The sequence below is a fragment of the Anser cygnoides genome, chromosome 15, assembly GCF_040182565.1.
Source record: "Anser cygnoides isolate HZ-2024a breed goose chromosome 15, Taihu_goose_T2T_genome, whole genome shotgun sequence".
Classification (NCBI taxonomy): domain Eukaryota; kingdom Metazoa; phylum Chordata; class Aves; order Anseriformes; family Anatidae; genus Anser; species Anser cygnoides.
Window position 1 is genome coordinate 4,422,297 of NC_089887.1, and position 17,610 is coordinate 4,439,906.

At 39.4% G+C, this 17,610-nt stretch overlaps 1 protein-coding gene across 6 annotated transcripts in view; it reads right to left on the minus strand.

Annotated features, from left to right (window-relative positions):
* SDK1 (sidekick cell adhesion molecule 1) overlaps positions 1 to 17,610 on the minus strand; it is a 393,312-nt gene that overhangs the window by 88,553 nt on the left and 287,149 nt on the right. For all 6 annotated transcript variants that reach the window (XM_048061197.2, XM_048061189.2, XM_048061203.2 and 3 more), the window contains 4 exons: positions 15,526 to 15,718; positions 12,193 to 12,291; positions 7,075 to 7,266; positions 5,070 to 5,191 (listed from right to left, as the gene is read on the minus strand). In XM_048061197.2, the coding sequence (XP_047917154.2) occupies positions 5,070 to 5,191; positions 7,075 to 7,266; positions 12,193 to 12,291; positions 15,526 to 15,718 (606 nt within the window). The remainder of the gene's footprint in view (positions 1 to 5,069; positions 5,192 to 7,074; positions 7,267 to 12,192; positions 12,292 to 15,525; positions 15,719 to 17,610) is intronic.

Genomic DNA, 17,610 nt, shown 5'->3' on the forward strand with positions numbered 1-17,610 from the left:
AGCTCCCCAAAAGCTATCCCAGGAGATAGCTTTCTAATTTTAAATGCATTCCCTGCTAGGAAGGATGGGTGTAGCCTACAAGGAAATGGCAGATGCCAACCAAGCCCGCTATACTGATTGTCCCTGAGCTCAGGAGCCAGCTGGCAACAGGTGGCCACTACTTGGTTCAGGAGCTGGGGACCCTGGGCAAAGCAGCAGCACAGACAATCCCAATTAACCTCTTGCAGACTCATTCTCTGATGAAAAGCAGTGATAGAGAGGGAGCAGAAGAAATCAAGCACAGGCATATTTCAGTAATTCAGAAAAACAAACAAACAAACAAAAACTTTTAAAAACAAATAGATCAGGAACTTGCTTTATTTAGAATAATACCTGGTAATGCTCCATAATCTGCAGTCAGCATTTGGGCCATTCTGCTACTGGAATCAGTAGCACATTTAAGAGTGTGCTGCCTTTGTGGGGATTTTTTCCAAAGCAGGAGGACTGGAGGGTGAATAGCTCTAGGGGAGCTTGGTAAACAGCCTGGAGACTTCTGCATGACTTCTGCCTCATGAGGCCATGCAATTCTAGGTCACTCTTACTCAATACAAGTTTCACTTACTCAATTATCTCAGAAATGAGTCTTGGAACAGAACCTTCAGTGATGGACTCCTGTATTTTTAACTTCTGCAAGATCTATAGTAGGTTCCAAGTTTCAGGCTCTTGAAGGAAAAGGAAATTATTTTTCCTGAAAAACTCTGATGTTAGATCAGAGGAAATGTATCCGTTTCAAAAATCAGAGTACAAAGGGATTCCCATGAGGCAAAAAGAGCTGTGAGAAATGGTTAGGGTAAGAGCCCTACGGGGGGCCAGGGAGTCCACTGTGAGCCAGCCTGCATTACATAAAGTTAATTTGGAGGCTTATTTCTCATTGTTGTTTTTTGGATAACAGTAAATGCAAAGTTCAGAAAAGGATTATGTTTGTGACAGGTGCACATGTATTCATGTGTGCATTGTTTTAGGAGGCAGATGAGAACACCAACCGCTTTGCTGTTGCCATCAGCATAAAAACTCCTTAAGAAATGCACTCTGCATCTTAACAGTTCTCAGTATAATAGGGCCATGATCCCCAGGAGGTCTGCGGGGACTGCCACAATTAAAATACCTATGTCCGCCAAGTCACTTCATATGATTCTCCATAACTATCAGCCATCACAAGCTGGCACATATATATTTCCATCTCTAGGCTGTTCCCAAGGCATTATGTTCAATAAAAGGGCATATTCATTTATTATTACAGAAACGGGACAGTAAAAAACAATATTGGAAATGATGTCAGACCCCTTTACTTCTCTAGGCATTAGTCTCTCCATTTCTAAAATGGAAGATTTTACATATCCTACCAATTGACTCAATTGACTTAACATTGTCTGATGGATACTATGCGAGTGATGTTGCAGAATTTTGACTTAAAAAAAAATCAAAACCAATTCAAATTTGGAATGTAAAATCACTTGCTTTTTTTTTTTTTATGACAAAAATGCTACCAAAATTGTGAACAGTTATTAAGAACTAACTGCAGGATTGGGAAACACAATATTTCTGTACATTATAGAGGTACCTTGTGTTCCACTATAGTTCAAGATATGTCAGAGTTTTCATTATGGAGGTCTATAACTCAGGCATTTGAAGTCACTTTGGGAGAAATTCGGTTCACAGGATGTCAGCCTGGGTGCAATTTTTTTTCTTACAAAATCCTTAAATCGATTTACCCATTTTTGATTTAAAGATTGGCAAAGGCATAAAATTGTCAGAGTTTCAGACACTTTATTTGCCAGCTCTGAAGTGAAAACGACACCAAGAGAATCACCTCATACAATGGATGAATCCTATCTGGGTCACTGACTTAACCCACAAAACCAGAAAATTCATGTTTAAAGTTACATATGTCCCAACTCACAGCTTTACAAGAGAATACAGTGAGAATACTTTAAAGATTTTACTACTTTGAATCTCCCCTTTCCATTTCTGCTGCTGCTAACGATAATATTCAAGGGAAATCTCTCTCAAAACAGCAGAAAGGCTTTAAGCAAAAACTCTACATTAGTCCATATACTCATTAATTAACATTAACCAGAAAACAAATCAAACTTGGCAGAAGTTAGCCCAGCTTCTCTAATCAGCCCATAGAAAGCTAAAAGATATGGACTACCTACCAAGGCATAGTTACAACACTGTCTTTTATATAATTTTACGACAAAATCCCAAGAAAAATAAGCTGAAAGTGGGTTGCAGCATAGACAGGGTGCAAACATGAAACCATGTGAACAATAGCAGGGATTCATACTCATTTGTGGTTGCAAATTGCCAGAAAAATATGTCCACAATAACTTCTCTAACTGCATCTGAGAGTTCAGGATGATTGGTGGCAATAAGGAGGACATACTGAAATTCTTTCGGGATGAACATGTAACTTGTGCCAATTCCACAAGACAGTTACTGCTGGACCTTCTGAACAAGTTTCTGCAAAACCTTTATAACATATTAGACCTTCTTTTTCTTTAGATTATACTGTATGTAATGGAAAAGCAATTTTAGAAACACTTTTTAAATGGCATTGGTATTTTTATTTAGCTGTTTGGAAATCCACTTTGCTACAGTCCTCTCAGTCTATATGCAAAGATGGAGAAGAAACTGCTGCTGATTTTTTTTTTTTTTTTTAAAGAAATCCTTTCAGAAGTACAGAAAGGAGCTTTACTAGAAACACAGAAATGAGATTTTCAACACTTGGTATTTCAGTATCTAGTAGCAATAAACTCTTAAAGACCTAATTCTCCTTCTTATGTTTGCTGACATAACTGAGAGTTAGTTCCACAGTGGATCCCATGAATTTACACCCCAGCACAAAAAGCAGAAGCCAAGGCCAGATGTACAAATTTTCACACAAACTGGAATTCCCAGCTGTGTTTTCATACAAATTACTCATGAAGTATCGGATTTCAAAAATGGCACTTAGCCAAAATGGAAAATTTGGAAGACTTTCTAAACCTGTCCTCATCAACAAAACCTCGTGCCACATAAAGGGAGAAAGAAGAAAAACATGTTGGTGGCAGGGTGTCTGCGCGTGTGTGTAACTTCTAAACTCCTGTTTAGAAAGTAGTGTTGGTATGTTGGGTATAACCACTGCCCTTCAGCGTAACACAGTCCTCAAGAACAATTATGGTAATTTGTGCTAAAATTCAGATGATGCAACAGTAGTCTGCATCACGGCACAGATGTACCTTTGCTTAGAACAAATGTGAGTGAGAGGTGTAAGTGAACAACGGGGTTTCACTGGAAGCTGTTTTGTGAAAACTTGTGTCTCTCTGAAAGGTAAAACATAAAAACCCATGAAGTCCAGATGGTAAGTCCATGGCAGCTTAGATCCAAGCCAGGATGGGGGCATTCCTGCCCTCATCTCTGCTCCCACCACCATGTTCTCATCTCCTCCCCTCCAGCGATGCTCTTCTGATCACACACAGATCCTGAGTGGAGTCGGACTGTCTGAAACTCATTTGTTCTTGGCTGGATCGAGTCCTGTAGCAGCTCCGGGTATGGCTGCACCAGAAATGGTGCAGGCAGAAGCTAAACAAGAGGAAGTCTTGCTGGGAGTGATGGGGATGAAAAAGGAGAGCAGGACAACGAGACCTCTTGGTCTAGACTGGCTAAAGGTACTGTGAAATTGCACTTTGAGAGAGAAGAGGAGTTTAAGTTGGAGTGCTGGCAGAAAAGGGCTGTGAACAAAGGATTAGATGCGGCTGTCATCCTGGAAACAGGATTTGCTATATCCATAAGGAATCATCAATTTCTTTGCATAACTGAAAAGATTTTTTGTTAATCATGTGAGCAAGATTTTTTTTCCAACTATTAAATCCAATCGGAACAACATTTCTTGCTGTGCCAAAGCTGAACAGTGACATATAGTACAGGAGAAACTTTCTGGGAGAGCTGTGGTAAAAAGAACTGCTCCGACTCAGCATGACAGATTCTGCTGCAATTTTGGCTGTGTCCCTTCCCCAGATGGAGCAAATATTGGTGGACGCAGGATCTGTAAGAACCATTAGTCCCTTGACTTTACTTTACATCCCATGCATCCCATCCACATCATAAGGGTGATCCCATCCACGCCATAAGGGTGTTTGTGAACAGGAGAGATTCTCCCTTCTTCCCTCCCTGCACACCAAGAACCCTTCAACCACTATCTGTACTCAGGACTCTTCAAGGATGCAGATGAACCTCATGGTAATTATTATCGCAGTTTTCAAGTACTCAAATTTATTTCATTTCAGTGGCTTTCTGCAACTCACGTGATTACAGAATTAACAAATTCCAAGCCGTATCAATGTGGTGCTCCAGCACAAAAACGTTTCTCAGAATGTGCCAAGCCACCATATTATAGGATTTCAGTGTTTAATTCTGTAATATGCGATCATGTGTATGTAAATTGTACAAAATGTACCAACTTGTTCACAATAGTCTCATTACCAAGTGAAGTGATTGTATCAACATGTCTAATTGGTGATGGTGATTTAAGAAGTCCAACATTTGGTCTTAAAAACAGATTATATTATTTATAAAGATCTGTGGGTGGAAAGGAAGAAGCAAAGCTCATCTGTCACGAGAACAAATGAGGAATATATAACTACTCCAAGGCATAATGACAGCAGAAAGAGGGATATTGTTTAAAGCTGATGAAGAAGAGAATTCATCCTATTCATATCTAAAGACCTGGATAGAAAACCTCAGTATATTTCATTACAAGACAGCACAAATGCACTCAGTGTCATGAATAATGGTATCTTTACTGTTCGGGTGCAATTCTTCCTGTACTTCTGCTCTATGTGGTAATAATTTTAGGTTTGCATCTGGTTTGAAAACACACCTAACAGAACCTAAACTCAGGTTTCAAACCATTTTTAAAATAACAACTTAAACATGCTGAAGAGCTTTGATGCAGTTAAACAAAAACTGTAATCCAAACAGAAATTAACTCTTTAGACCCTTTTCAACTCCTCGGAAACTTCATTAGGAGCCTTTTCTCAGGGACATACCTGGCCTTCAACTATCCACTTGCAGATGGAGGTTTTGCCGTCGTAACCTGGCCGGAATTGAAGCGTGGCAGAGCGAGGGCTGATGTTAGAGATCACCAGGTTGGACGGAGCACCTGGAAGTTCTGTAAAAAAGAGAAATAAATATACATGAGAGGTGGAAATGCTCTCGGTAATAAGGCCCTATAACACAGGCTGACGTTCAGTGTTTCAACATATGAAGTACCTTTGTACCAATTACTATAGATGAAATGTTGTGGGGGTTTTCTCTCTTTTTTTTTTTGGGGGGGTGGGGCAGAGTATTAAATAAAGCACTACTATTTCTGCTGCTCTAAGCACGCACTACATTTTACAGATAAAAAGAGAAGAGAGCCCCTCTACAGAATTACAGCTATTATTTTAGAGAAGTTGAGTAACAGACAAGGTGTGGTGGCTCGGGGGAAGGTACTTCCCAGCTCCAGATCTGCCAGTCACTTGTCAAGTCACCTAGTTCTCTGCACTTCTGTTTCTCTAGAATTAAAATGGCAATAGTACTTACTTCTTATGGTAAACACAGCTTTAATGTATTGACAACTGAAAAAGACTCAAGTTTTCAGGGAGTGTAAAGGGAAAACTTTATGCTTCTCATACTGACCTATAATAGGTGCGTTTTAGAAGCTATTTCTGATGGCTGAATAAAGCTAAATGATGTATATATATGTGTGTGTATATATATATATATATAAATAAAATTTCTATTGTAAATAAAGAGGGTGACCTATGCAGAAAAATCCGGAGCTCCAATAAGATCTTTGTCTCACATCAGTCAAGCTTAGAGTGGCATTTACATTTTTAATACTATCTGAATTATCAACAAAAGCAAGCTCAGGAAAGGGATTAAATGTAGATTATTTAGAATAAATTCCCAGTAGTACCTGCATTCATAAATAATGGAAATTAGTATTATAATCAGTAATCATTCATAATGTTGTACTATGTGCAAATGCAGCAGGCAAAAAATGGGCAGATTTTTGGCATGTATTTCAAGTATGCACGAATACACAATATTTCTTGATTCTTACTTCACGCTTGTGGGAACTATGATCAATAAACTAACTCTGACCAAACGGGATAATGCTGTTATCTGGGTAACAACAGGCAGCATGGCATTGATCCAGTCTGCAACTTGTCACAATTACCTGTGATTAGGGAAAAGAAAGGCGAGCATACTTCAAGACACACAGAAAAGTTCAAAAATACCAGAAAGGGGAAAAAATTGATTACATCAGGGATGTACGTTAGCTGTTCCACTTTGGAAAGTTCTACTTGTATAGCCTATAAATTAACTGAAACTGCTGTTTTGAGGTTTGAAATGGCTTTTTAGTTTGCTTTCTATATAGGATGAAGGAGAGTAAAGAACTTTAAAATCCAAATGGTAAATGCTAAATCAAACAATTCACAGGTACCTAAATGGTAAATCAGACAGTGGAGTAGAGGACTACCTCTTCCCAAATCTTTCTCAAGCCTCAAATGCCAAATCTTGCAAATATTTTAGTTTCATTATACAAATGTCCTCTTATAGGTGACATAAGCTATACTACTTATAAATAAAAAAACCTTTCCCTTTTAACAGTATCCAAACTCTATTTTTCCAAAAAACCAAAACTTTCTGATTTGATTTAGGCTTTCTTCTTATGTTACCTTGTAAATATAATAAATATCGAGAGATTCTGTACTGTATCCACTTTATTACTTTGCTCCTTTTTCACGCTACTTTAAAAATTTTTTTTTTTTTTTTTAGTTAGTGTGTACCAAACAGCTTCAAATTTCTGGTAATTTCAAATTGTGAGTGTATTCATGCTAATATTTTCATCTGTTCTAAGAATTAACTTTACATTATATGCGGTAAAGAATTCCGATGCTTTATAAACCCACCCATATTTATTATAACTGAATCAAAGTCATTTGTGATCTTTGGAATACATGTGGAATCAGCCTGCTTTAATTTGTTTCATGATATTTTACCAACCTGGAGGCACACCAGAAGAGATGGTGGAGGATGTGACCCATCCACTCCCTTTTGCGGTCACAGCTGCCACCTCAATCGTGTATGTGGTGAGAGATGACAGCCCCGTGATCTTGTACTCAAGTGTTGCGTTGGTTAGCGTGCGGGCAAGACGAGATTCATTTCTGCCATACACCTCCCAAGAGATCTGATAGCCTGAAAAATAATTACACAAAGTCAGGGGGCTGTAACAGTGGTGGGAGTCTAGTTTTTCTTCTAAAGCACTATTATGCAATAACCCAGAGACTGGTAAATTACTGCTTCTGCAAGATTTGCTTGTGGTCTATTGTAGTATGATTTATTTCTTATTCTACTCCATTATGGAAATCTTTTGTAAACAGTAAAAAAAAAAAAATTAAAAAAAAAATGAGGTAAACATTGGCTAAAATACCAAAGCATTTTTCTACTACATTTATTTCTAACAAGCAATTGACATAGGTACCCAGGGGGTGTCATCTGCCCATCAGATTACAGGTGGGGGAGGACATGGAGTCTCAATGGCCTATTTGTATTTTTCTACGAATATACAGTGCTTGCTGTGAAATGCCTAGGAAACCTGGGGATAAGCCCAAAGAAAGGTGGACTTTCATTCTGTGAACCCTACAAAATGAATAGGAAGAAACACTGGAAAATACAACATTTTCTCACCGCCCAGAATATCTGATTAAAAATCTACATGCACTTAGTACACCTACCCCTTTTCCAGGCTGAAGCAACCTTCGCTGATATGTATCTAGAAATACTTACAAATCTAACAATAATGATCATGCAGAAACATTGTGGGAATCTTCTAGGAACCAAAAAAACCCCTACTCCCCACTGCTTGTTCCTCGCACAAATCCTTTAGCAAGGTGAATCATTATCCTTTCTTTCAAAACTGTAGTGTAGCCAATCTATTGTCCAAAACTGCACTCACCCTGACCTCCATATTATTCTTATATCATAACCAGGCTCTGAAACCCTTTCCTTTTTATCACTTTTATAACCATTTGCCTTCCAAGAACTTTTGAAACTTTCTACTGTCTGATTTGCTCAATTTTACCTCCAAATCTGCTTGTCCTTCTCCTGCCCAGTCCTACTTTATTCTCATTTGAACCCACTTGAACCTTACTGTGCCAGTCTCCAGAGAGCGTGTCTGAAAAGTTTGCTTGATTGTAGCTTTCTTTGTGATTTGACTCAGGGAAAAAAAAATACACATAGCTCTTGAATGCCTGTGAAATGGAAGTGAGTGAAAAGGACTAACAGAAAGGAATCCCACTGAGAGAGCCACGCATGAGGCAAGCTGGCTAGAGAAACTCCCTACTGGGTTCCTGTTCCCATCATACGAGATGAGGAATTCAGACCAGTTGTGGGGGAGGAGGGTTTTTGTTTTGTTTTGCTTTCTTTCCCCCCCCCCCCCCAAACATAAGCTGATTAACATATTGAACTAGCAAAATACCTTATGGTCTTGATCAACAAGGAAACATCATCTCATGAGCTAAAAGCTTGGTGAGACACACATTTGTGAGAGAGCTTGAAAGGTGTGAGATGGCATCCTCCCTCTGGTGCTAGCTGCCATCACTGATGGATTCAAGTTAACATACTTGTGCATGAAAATGGGCTCAGAGTAATCACACAGTCGTTAATTATGCTTCAAGTGAAAGGGCAGTGATAAACAGCCAAGAGGGGATACTTCAACCAGTCCAGCTACATTTCAACCACTCGTCTGACTACAAACTACCTAGGGGAAGGAGAAAAACTCCTGAATGCTCACCTGGAGCCAGTTTTAAGTGTCCGAAATGTCCCATCTGTTAAATAGGATTTAATTAAGGCAGTAATTTACCAATATCTCAGAGACTCTGCAGTGATTTGAGGCTCTCTGCTTGAGAATCATTTACCAGTGATCAGAGTTTTTATAGTACAGGCAAGATTAAAATCTGCACGAAGATTTTGACAAAACTTAAGGACTTTAAGGACTTTATAAACAGAGGGCGAACTGAAAGGTTGAGTGAGAATCAACAAGGAGTTGCAAACAGAACCACCATCGCTACCATCCCCTTTCTTTCAAAGGCTGTGGGTGCTATGCTTGTTCCAGACAGGACCATGTGGATGAGTGAGAAACAGTCCGAGGAAGGTGCCCTTGTGCATTTTCCCACTTCTCAAGCCGTGGCACTGAGGACACAAAACCAGCAGCTGGGAGCCCAGCCAGAGGAACGTCTGCGTGCAGCCATGGATGGGGCAGAGGCTGGGCAAGGGCCGTGCAGCGGCTCATCTGTGTGCCCGCGAGCTGCGGGTGACCCTGCCGTGCCTGCTTTGAACCCTGCGCATGGGCTGGCAGAGGGAATCAAGGAGTACCACCCCGGAATAAAACAGAATGCATTGTTCCAAACAATAAACAGAATAAGAGATAAGCGGCAGACTTCTAATGCTCTCCCTGTCTGTTTCTGTCTGAAACAATGGGAAGTTTCCTGTACCATGCACAAGGCAATCCGAAGTGACTGAGATTTCTTCTCTCCCATCTAGATAAACTTTGCATATACATCAAATGTTGCTGATTATTCTTTGAACATTTTATGTTTTCTCCCTTGTGACTACAGGGATGAGACACAGCTTTCCTGCCCATTAGGCACATAGTCTCTATGTATTTATTTACTGAAAAAAAACGTTCACCAGGAAAAATATCGTAAATTCGCATGCTGACTGAAGAAAAGGCAAAGAGGCAGCATTTACTGTGGATATTTCAGTCCCGAAAGTATAGTTAAATTCTAGTTGTATAAACACAGAAACAGAAAATACATACATACACGCCGAACTGACACAAAGCCAAACGTAATCATGCATAACAAAACCAGATGAAAAAACGCTGAAGGAAAGGAACAACAACAGGCGTACCCCCAAGTAGCACTTAAGCCACAATGACTGACAGATGGGCAGAACTTTAGGACATGTGGTTGGTAAAAATGTGCTCTCTGATTTACAGACGTGATCACTGCCAGCAACACGCACGGGGAGTCCGACAGGGCCGGGCAGAGAGCGCTTCCTCTGCCTCTGGCATACGTGAGAGCAGGAGAGGTGCTGCAGAGCCCGCCCGTATGCTTCGGCTCTGCACCCTCTCCATAAAACGCTGCCTAACAGAAACTAATGACCAGAAGAGTTTCAGAAATAATTTTCCGTTGATCTGGAGTAAATTCTCCACAAGCGAGCAGTACACCCAATCACCAACTGTCCGTCTACATCCAGGTGCTCATAAATCAGTGTTTACTGAGGAAGGAGGAAGATACGGAGATTTACAGCAAGAGTAATGGGCAATTTCCCAGAGCAGGCTGGCTGCCGGGCACCACCCTCCGTGTTTTCCTCCCCCCAGCTCTGGCGCACAGAACAAGAAGTTCCAATAAAGATATCAATGAGCAGAAATGAAGAAGAAATGCCTCCCTGAGCGCTCAGACCTCCAAGGGGCCCTCTATAAACCTCTGAGGTACTCAGGGGCATGAACAGTTTGGCTACTCTTCTAGCCCAAATGCAATTTGCAGCATTAAGGACATTTTTGTTTCCTTATATACTTTGCTGGGCATTTTTACACCAGTGTTCCTTCACGAAGGATAGAGCTTCTCGAGTTCCTTCTCTCTAAAACAATTTGCCCCGACGATAACACAGTCCATCATTTCACTCCACTGGTTTTCAACCCATTCTGGGAGGTGGCAGCTCGTTTCTAGGAAAGCAATTCTGCAACACTAAACGCAGCGCTGCTAATTGGTGCTTTACAAGGATGAATATACATCATCTTGCTTAGATAACTAGATTTAGATTTAGGTACCTAAATTTAAGCACTCGGGCTTGAAGGCTTTTGGCCATCCTCACTGAATCAATACTGCTCTGCTTTCAGAAGTCATTAGTTTCTGATCTTGAACCATTTAAATCAATGCATATTTCAGGATGGCTACTATGGTAAAAAGGAAGATGATGATCTGCGTAAAGAATCCACATGTACTATAAACAGCATGGAAGACATGCATAAGTGGTGCAAGTTAAGAGAAAACACTAACAGAAGCAAGTCCAATCCAAATAATCAGCCCTGTCAAAACTAAAATGTTTCGTGAAATTGGACTGATATAACATTTTAATGCTCAGGGGCCAAAAAAATCTATTTTGTTTGTTGTTCTGTTTTGTTTTTTGTTTTCCCCTAAAATATATTTACTTTCTAAATATTATACTTTCCTTAAAATTAAATGTCGATACACCCCAAACAGAGTATTTTGATCCACATAAAATTACCTTCTCCCTTCCCAACTACAATTTTAGTTCCAATAATTTAAAATTTGGGAGCTTTGTTGCACTTCAAAACCTTGAAAGCCTTTGTTAAATAGAGTGTCCACCCTGTGCAACAGTAATAGTTTCCCATTTGAAAACAATATTGCCTCTGTTGATAAGAATTAGAGATTTTCTCAACTATTTATAGCTGCCTTTATGAAAAATAATGAAGTTGCTGATGTTACATCTACATTGGCACACAATAAATAGATAAATAGCAGGGAACAGTCAAATAGCCAGCTCATCAAAGAAACGAGAGAGTTCTGAACTGCTGTGATGGTTTATACAAAATTAAGTAATGACATGCAAATTCTGTCATGCAGTCCACAGCCAGACCACTTGATCACAGATGAAGGATACTGCTGATTTCAGGCTTGGACTTGATTGCAAATCTTAGCAATGCCAATTCAGATTTTGCAGCTGTAAATTCAACATATGAAACCCCAACCTCTGGGGCAAAGGACAAACACCGTCTCACAAAGTTTCAGAGATTAAGAAACAGAGGTGGAGGTCGTGGAAGACTTAACAAGACCGTAGACTCCATGGGGAGCTGATTTCTAATACAGGCTGCCATTTCAGTGACCACAATCATGAGCTGCCAGTAATTGGACCCGTACTTGCTATAATATGCCCTAGCTGACATTTCAATTACCCAAAAGATGAACCAGGAAACCAGCACTCGCAGCAGCCAGTTCTCCCTAAATGCTCTATTATGCAAACATTTTTTTTTTACTGCAATGATACATTCCTCCACCACCACCTCCTCCAAAAAAAAAGTTAGCAGCTGATACTTGCCTGTAATGATGCCATTTTTCTCTACAGGTTCTTGCCAGCTGACCTTGAGAGACGTGTCCAGAATCTCAGTGAAACTCAGGTGTCCCACAGCTCCTGGCTCTGGCAATCAGAAAAGGAAATCTGTTAACAGGAGAACCCCACTTACTTCTGATCTGATTCATGTGGCAAGGTTAGGGTTGAAGAAATAAAACACTGAGCCGGGGCCAATGGAAGCCTGCTGGAAACATCAGTGAGAGCTGCAGGGGAGAGGGGAGAATGCAAGGTGTTAAGAAGCACTCTGGCTATCATCACATAAATTATTTTATCCAGTCGTCCTCCTAACTGTGCAGAGAACTAAAAAGAGCGGCAGCAGGGGACTTGCACACAATGTGTTCTCTGTCTTTCTTCTTGATCTAATCTAATTATAACAATCAAGCTGGCAATCCTGGAAGTGATTGTGTTTGTTGTTTTCCCTCCACTACAGCATGCTGCGGGTACCTGTGCTGCTGTGGGCAGCTCCTCAGGCCTTGTGGCTGTGAGCAACACCACCTGCGCAACCCTCATCTGGAAAGAGCCTTTTGCCTATGCAAGGTCAGAGCAAGGACAGCATCGCTACTTGGATAGACTGTCTCAAAACAACTCTAAAAACTTCCAACATAATGGCAACTATCTTCTGTAAAATGAATACAAGTGTGTGAAACTTTTAAAGGATTTTTATGATGTAGCTCAAGAGCTCTTAAAAATTTCAGCTCCCTAGTGTGCAATGAAAGAGCATAAAATGGAATGACTGTCAAGAATATGCCATCCTCCCTCAATTTTGATCTTCAAGGAAGACATCCTGACTGATTTTTGATCCAACTGCTGTTCTGTCTTCAATCGATGTACTGGAAAAAGGAGTTTTTGTTCACTTTATATTCACTGTGCTTCTGTCATTGGATCCCTGCCTGAGTATCCTCCAGCTCCACTGACATCAGTTGGCAATTTCTCGTCTGCAATTTCATATTTTGTTTCCTCTTCATTTTAGTCCAGTTTCTCATTCCCCTCCAGCTAGGATGAAAAAAAAAAAAAAAAAGCCTGCCAGTAGGTCGGCTACAACCACATTTGCAATTCTGCAATCCTAGTGAGGAAAATTTCCAAATCCATTCTGCGCTATCTAGTAGTTGAAGCATTACACAGAAAGAACTGCTGATCTGGTAGTGATCTCAGGAATACCTAACAGGAGCAGGGCAATTATGTGTTATTCAGGAACACATATCTACACGCATGCAAGCCACAGAACTCACAAAGCTTCACTCCAATTAGCTCCTGCAGTTGCATTCCAATTTTAATGTCATAATGAAAAACAGGTGCAGGTTACACCAAGCCAGGACACATTGCTTCTGACTGGATGTCAGATTTTATTTGACCTACAGTTCATCAGCAAACAGATTTGCTTGCATTATTTTTTTTAAAGAATTGCCTAACTTTGCTTTACAGACAGAAAATTATCACCTGAGAACATGAGTGACAGTCCCTTCAAACCTTTTCCCACTACATAAATCCAGAAACAACTTAGATTCAACAAGTTCTCCACAAAGATACATTATACCATACCACACTTAACTTCTCAGTCATCATAAGAACAATTCTAAAGGACCCAAAATAAAAAAAAATCCTGGTCATCTCTACTGCCTAAGATCCTTGCAGCATGCAGCTGCATATGACAAGAAATGTTTACAAAATAAAAGCGTGGCTTTCTCTTGTTTTATGTTTCATGATGGAATTTTCTTGTGTTTAAAATGGCACGTGATCCCAACATTTCACTGAGATATTCCCAATGTTTTGACTGTGCTCCCTCTCCCCTTTCCACAAAGTCTCTAAGGCTCATTTCCGCAGCCTCTCCTCCTTGAGCGGGAATATTAACAGTCTCTTTTCTTCTTCCCAGCAGATTAATTTTCATGAAATCTTAGGAGTCTCATATCTTTGGCTTCTTGCTCTTCTTTACTGTCTGTAATTAGTCATGGAATCAAAATGTTTTCGGGTGGAGAAAGACAGATGGATCTAAGACAGACAGCCAAACACATTTATACTGCCAAAGCCTCATTTCCTAAAGAAAACAGGCAAGATGTTAATATGACACACAGGAACCTAACGCATGTTTTTCTTTCCTCCATGCTTTTTGCTTTAACTGCAGGTAAACATATATGAGTTTATATTAGTGGTTCATAGATATCTGATAGTTACATTGCTGTCTCTGTGACCTTCTAATATGCAAAGGTTTAAGTCCAGAATCTGTTCTTGGGACACGGGTCTAGCACATGGAGGAGGTGAATCACAAAAGGAAAATCCATGGGAAAGTACTTAATTTTCTTCATATTCTTTCAAGAGTATCTCATGAAAAATTGGATTAGCACTTTGAGCCTCACTTCTCTGAATGTTAATGTTAATTAAATTTTTCTTTACGGGAACATCGACTAACCTAAAAGGTCCTTATTAAGGCAAAGTAGTATTTCTAAAAACAATACCTTAATGGCTGCATTAGACTTTTTTTTAAATTCTGATTTGGATCTCTAAATGTGCAGCAGTGTTTATGATGCTTTGTGAGAGGAAGGCTGAAGCCCTGGCCAGAGCCAAGATCACTGCGGACACACAGTTAGTTATGAGGGCCACTGCAATTTAATTATCTGCAACTGACAGACTAGACTTGTTAGTCCCAAACATGCCTCAAACAAACACTTTCAGGGAGCCACAGAGGCCAAAACATTTTTTTGATGCAGCAAATAATTTATAAGCTAAACGATCCAGCTCTTTTTATTTCATTCCATGAATTTGACTTCAGTTTTAAAGAGTAAAAGCTACTGAATTGTCATGATGCTGTTTTTTCTATTTTATACAAATACTTGCACTATAATATAGATATAGAGATTTTCAATATATTGAATAGCAGAAGGAAACAATCTGAAATTAATCACTGATCTCCACAGTAAGTTCTGGTGTTCAGTTCCTCAGAAGATCAATTCCTATTTATCTGGATGACTAAACATGGACTTAAGAGCATAAGGGTTCACAGACAAACAACATATTGTGTTAGCTGAACCACGCTATGGAGCTTCCTAAGCAATTTAAAAGAATTCACCTAAGTTCAGTTCATAACAAGAAAAATATTAAATGCCCTTCATTTTCCACCTGCTAAAAGAACACATACTGACAACTGGCTGAGGTCATCACCTGATGTGAAGTAACTTAAGAAGAGACTACAAACTGCTTGTAAACCTAAGGTCTGATTTTAAGTGCCCAGATGTGAAAATTCTGGCTTTTATATCAAACCAGACAAAATCTGAGCACTGAGATTCTCTACCAGTGCTCACTACTCACTGTCTTCAAGGGTGCGTAGCAGCTGTGGTGTGCTTCGTGGTCCATCTCCAGGTGTGGTGAAACACAGAACTGACGTATAATAAGTAGTGTATTTCTTCAGGTTGGTGATATATCCGCTATGAACACCATGAAAATCGGGAGCAATGGTGACCACAGTCACAGTCTCTGGCGCATCAACTGGCCATGCTAGAAGCTAGAAAATTTAAACATAGATGAGCTCTCATTAGAAGCTGCGTCTATTCAGAACTAAAGTATGCTTGGCTGCCAAAACCATCTTAATCTGATTGTAAAAAACAAGCAGTACTGCTCAACTATTGTCAGCTCTGATGCTGAACAGATGGATATAATGCCGTTAATATGGTAACTGGAGGGATGTGTATAATACTTACTAGTGATGGGGGATGTGCTGATACCGTGGAGGTATTGCAATTCTCAATTTCTACTACTGAACAAGGCCAAAATTATTGTAAGTGGCTATTTGTGTATTTTGTATAACATGAGTCTTTTGTCCCGCTCTGGGCTGCTCTGTCTACCCTGAACAATCTCTGCTGCTGAAAGGAGGGTAAAGTAAGAAAGGAAATTTCAGTGCTGCCCTGAGATAATATATATATATATATATATCTATATATATATATATATATTATTACAGGGTTCCTTGAAAGATTCCGCTGGCTGTGAAGGAGAAGAGAGGAGAGGGAAAATCCTCCTTCCCTTTCCACAGCCCTCAGCATCCTACTGACCAAGAATTTTACAATGATTGACGGTGTGGGGATAGCCACGCTGTGAATGATTCAAAAGGTTCTGGAACTACAGAAAGAATAGTAAATGATCATAAAAACGATTACTACAGTTTTCAACAACTAGGTCCCAAAAGTGAGATTCCTGAAGACATTTTCATGCATTTAAAGTAACATGCCTGTCAAGCCACACTTCTTCCAGGTTTTAGTCATCTCAGTGGATCTTCTGGGTGATCAACGTTTTTTTAGAGTAGAATACCTTGTCTGTAAGTACTTAAATGAAGACTTCAAACTTTGAATTTTAAAACAATTTCTGAAATCATCGTAACAACGTAGGGGTCTAAAGTTTCAAAGTGCTTATGGAACTTCTATTTTGCCCAAAAATCCTTATCTTGTGGATGTTAAAACTTTAGCATGTTAAAATTCTAGGCCTTACTCAGTATCTGTGTAAATCATGCTACTTGTATTGATTTCAGGCTCATAAACATGAACAGATACCTGAAATTATTGAGCTGTATTTGACACATTCAGCTGTCTACTGGCTGATAATCAGACTATACTCCTTGTAGTCAGAAAGCAGTTAGAGGACTATAAGGACTCATTTTGTTAGGAATATTTCATATTTGAAAGGTGCACTTTACAACTTCTTGAAATGCAAATAAATTCCAAAGAAAAGATAAAAATGGAATAATGGTTGATGGAATAGTAAGTTTTATTTTCTTTTCTAAATCACCTTTGTGGATTAGATTTGGCATTTATAACTTTGGGGGACTGAAATTCTCTTTCTCAAGTATTTCATTGCACATTTTTCAGAAAACATGCGCAGGAAATAAAGGTGGAGAATTTTGTCAGTTAAGGACAAAATGGGTTTAATCCTTAGGAAAAGCAAAGGCCTAGCTTTGGCTACTACTGTTTATAAACCATACAAAATAAACCATGCAATAGAAGTAACAGTCAGAGAAATGTTCTCACACAGTCTTCATACTGCAATTCACAAAGCTCATGAAAAATAGGAATTACAAAGCTGTTGCAATTTAATGCAATCAAGGAAATACCAGTAAAGAGAAATTCTGATCACTCCAAAAGTTTTTAATGACTACTGACAAATACAAATAAAGATCTTGGTTATTTTATACAATTGATAATTAAATTGAAACTTAAATGAGAAGCAGCTATGCAATGAAACTAATGATCTTCATACTGAAGCCGCCCGTGTTTGAATAAAACAAAGAATAAAAATATAAAGTATGGCTTTTCCAAATCTGACTGAGCTCACCATGTTTGGACTTGCACCAGATAATTATAGCATGTTGCAGTCCACTGAGCCCCAAAAGGCTTTTATTCTCCA